General features: G+C 35.6%; 1 protein-coding gene across 1 annotated transcript in view; it reads right to left on the reverse strand.

The window, feature by feature from the left end:
* LOC119594947 (ryncolin-1-like) overlaps nucleotides 1-2,500 on the reverse strand; it is a 99,837-nt gene that overhangs the window by 560 nt on the left and 96,777 nt on the right. The window contains 1 exon segment of the mRNA XM_037944019.1: nucleotides 2,125-2,232. Within this exon segment, the coding sequence (XP_037799947.1) occupies nucleotides 2,125-2,232 (108 nt within the window).

Below are 2,500 nucleotides of genomic sequence, written 5' to 3' on the forward strand. Positions count from 1 at the left end.
TCCTCTGATGAATAAGATACTTGAATGGTTAATCTTCGGTCCACATATGGTTGTAAAGTCAGTTCCATGTCAGAGTACTTTGACTTTTGAAATCATACCATAGTAATAGTATAAAGAATACTCTGCCTCTTATTTATACACCAGGTAATATGATAAAGACATTACTCTCGTCATATCAAGTAATATCTGAGAAATCCGATAGCTGGAAACGAAGAAAGCAAATGTTTTATATAGAATTTCTATTTTCAGCTATTGATATTCCATATGAGAGGCAGAACAGTGTTACCTCTAAGCCAAGGTACACGTAAGACCACTCCTTTTTTTTTTTTTTTTTTTTTTTTTTTTTACTACTATTCATAATACATTGCAAAGATTGACAGGTAATTGACGTCAGCGAGTTTAGCTAACTAGCATGTGAAGTGGGATGCTAGAAATGGCTGGAGTAATATTTCGGTTCAATTTATTTAATGTTATAATGGTTAGAGATAAAACAAAATGTCCACTCTTATTTATGACTAAGAGGTGTTCCATACCATTAAAGTTTTTGGTATCATTACTCCCGGCAGTGTTATAACAGGTAAATATTGGAATGCTTAATTTCTAAGGCATTTAAGTTCACATTAATTCTATTAAACAAATGAAGAACTTTGACATTACATTAATGCACTGTTCCTTTTATTACAGTGCATTCTCCGAGAATTAATAGATATTATTACTACATTATCAACATAAAACATGATACCGTTTGCCCTGTCATAATATATCAATGCAAGGGTCTATAGAAGACAATGTACATCCCGTATTAGCAACTGCATCTTTTAGCTGGTACCTGTCTTCGGTTTTTACACAAACTGAGGCCGAATCACCAGCCTCGCAATGGTGAGCTGTGAGACAAGGGATGAGCACATTAAGAGACCTCTAATAGCATAGGATATTCCTTTTTCTAATTTGGTCTAAATAATAATAATGATGATAATAATAATAATAATAATAATAATGATAATAATAATAAATCTCCTTCAGTATGATATTGATAATTCCACTTCTCTTAATGCAAGAAATTCGTGCTTTGCTGCTGTGTCACTGTCTCTGATCAACAGTAAATAGGTTATTGTTATCGTTTATGTCTCCATTCATTTATTTATTAATTCTTAATTATTATTTATTTACTCCACAGGCCTATTGCATTTAGCAAGCGTCTCGTTACCCCCAGTTTGGGAACCACTGCTTCAGAAAAAAAGTAACTTTCATATTTTTGTTCAACAGGCAATGGTGATGCCTAAACTTTAATAAATGGACTGCTGACGTTAGGCATGTTTGAAGCAATTCACAGGTTGCCTTCAGTGAGCTTACTTCTCCTTTAGAGCACCCCACCTCATGGTAAACTGCAATCCTTAAGTGCAAAGCAGACTTAGGTAAACTGTAATCATTAAAGGGAAAATATACCCTTGGGATAAGCTGTAATCCTTAAAGGGAAAACAGGTCTTCTTGGCACACTGCATTTTTAAAACGGAAAACAGATCCTTATGGTTAATTACAATTCTTAGAGAAAAGACAGATTCAATGAAAATGACAACATTTCAAGGGAGAGCAAACCCTCTTCGCAAACGGCATTTTTTAAAGAGAAGCAAACCCAGTTGGCAAACTGCAATTTAAGAAATGCAGTTTGCTGCGAGTCTGTTTTTTCCTCGAGGACTGCAGTTTACCCTAAGGATCCGTTTTCCTCTTAGTGAGTGCAATTTGCTGGGATGGTCTGCGGTTCTCAATCTTTTTACATTTGCGATCCCTTCCTTTCTCAAATTTCCGACACATCCTCGAGCTCCTGTCATCTGCCGTTATTATCTACATTTTTCCAACTACATACTTTTAGGCAAAATAAAAAAGAACATCAATCTTTATGTACCTAATTTTTAAAAAACTACATTGCTTGATCATAAGACTTAACATGGCTTCTTAATATGAATACTAACAACCGCCAAGGAAATTGCCCAGCAAGATTTTTTTCCCAAGGAAGGCTTGCGACCACCTGCTAACCCTCCAAAACTTCTAGAACTCGCGACTCACTGCTTGGGAACCACTGCTTTCAAGGGAAACATACCCTCGTGGCAAACTGCAGTCACTCACCTGGCTGCACAGTTCTCACCGTCGCTGTCGTTGTCGTTATCGTGCGTGGAAAACGAGTGGCCGTTGTGTTTATCATTGCCGAGGCCATCGCCAGCTGTGCCGTTGTACCTGGTGGTTAAGTTTAAAAAAAAATTACCACGCACATGGAAAGGCACTTCTCAGCGCATGATCTTTGGTTTGAGACTTTTCAAGACTTTTTATGTTCCAAGATAACTAATGAATAATGGTGAATACACAGGAAGCCCGCGTGCAGATATGTTATACAACTTGAGAATGATCTAGTGAAGTAGATTAAGGGGAAAAAAAAAAAAAAAAAAAAAATATATATATATATATATAAATATATATATATATATATATATATATATATATATAT

This window comes from Penaeus monodon, chromosome 35 (genome assembly GCF_015228065.2).
Source record: "Penaeus monodon isolate SGIC_2016 chromosome 35, NSTDA_Pmon_1, whole genome shotgun sequence".
In the NCBI taxonomy this organism is placed as follows: Eukaryota; Metazoa; Arthropoda; class Malacostraca; order Decapoda; family Penaeidae; genus Penaeus; species Penaeus monodon.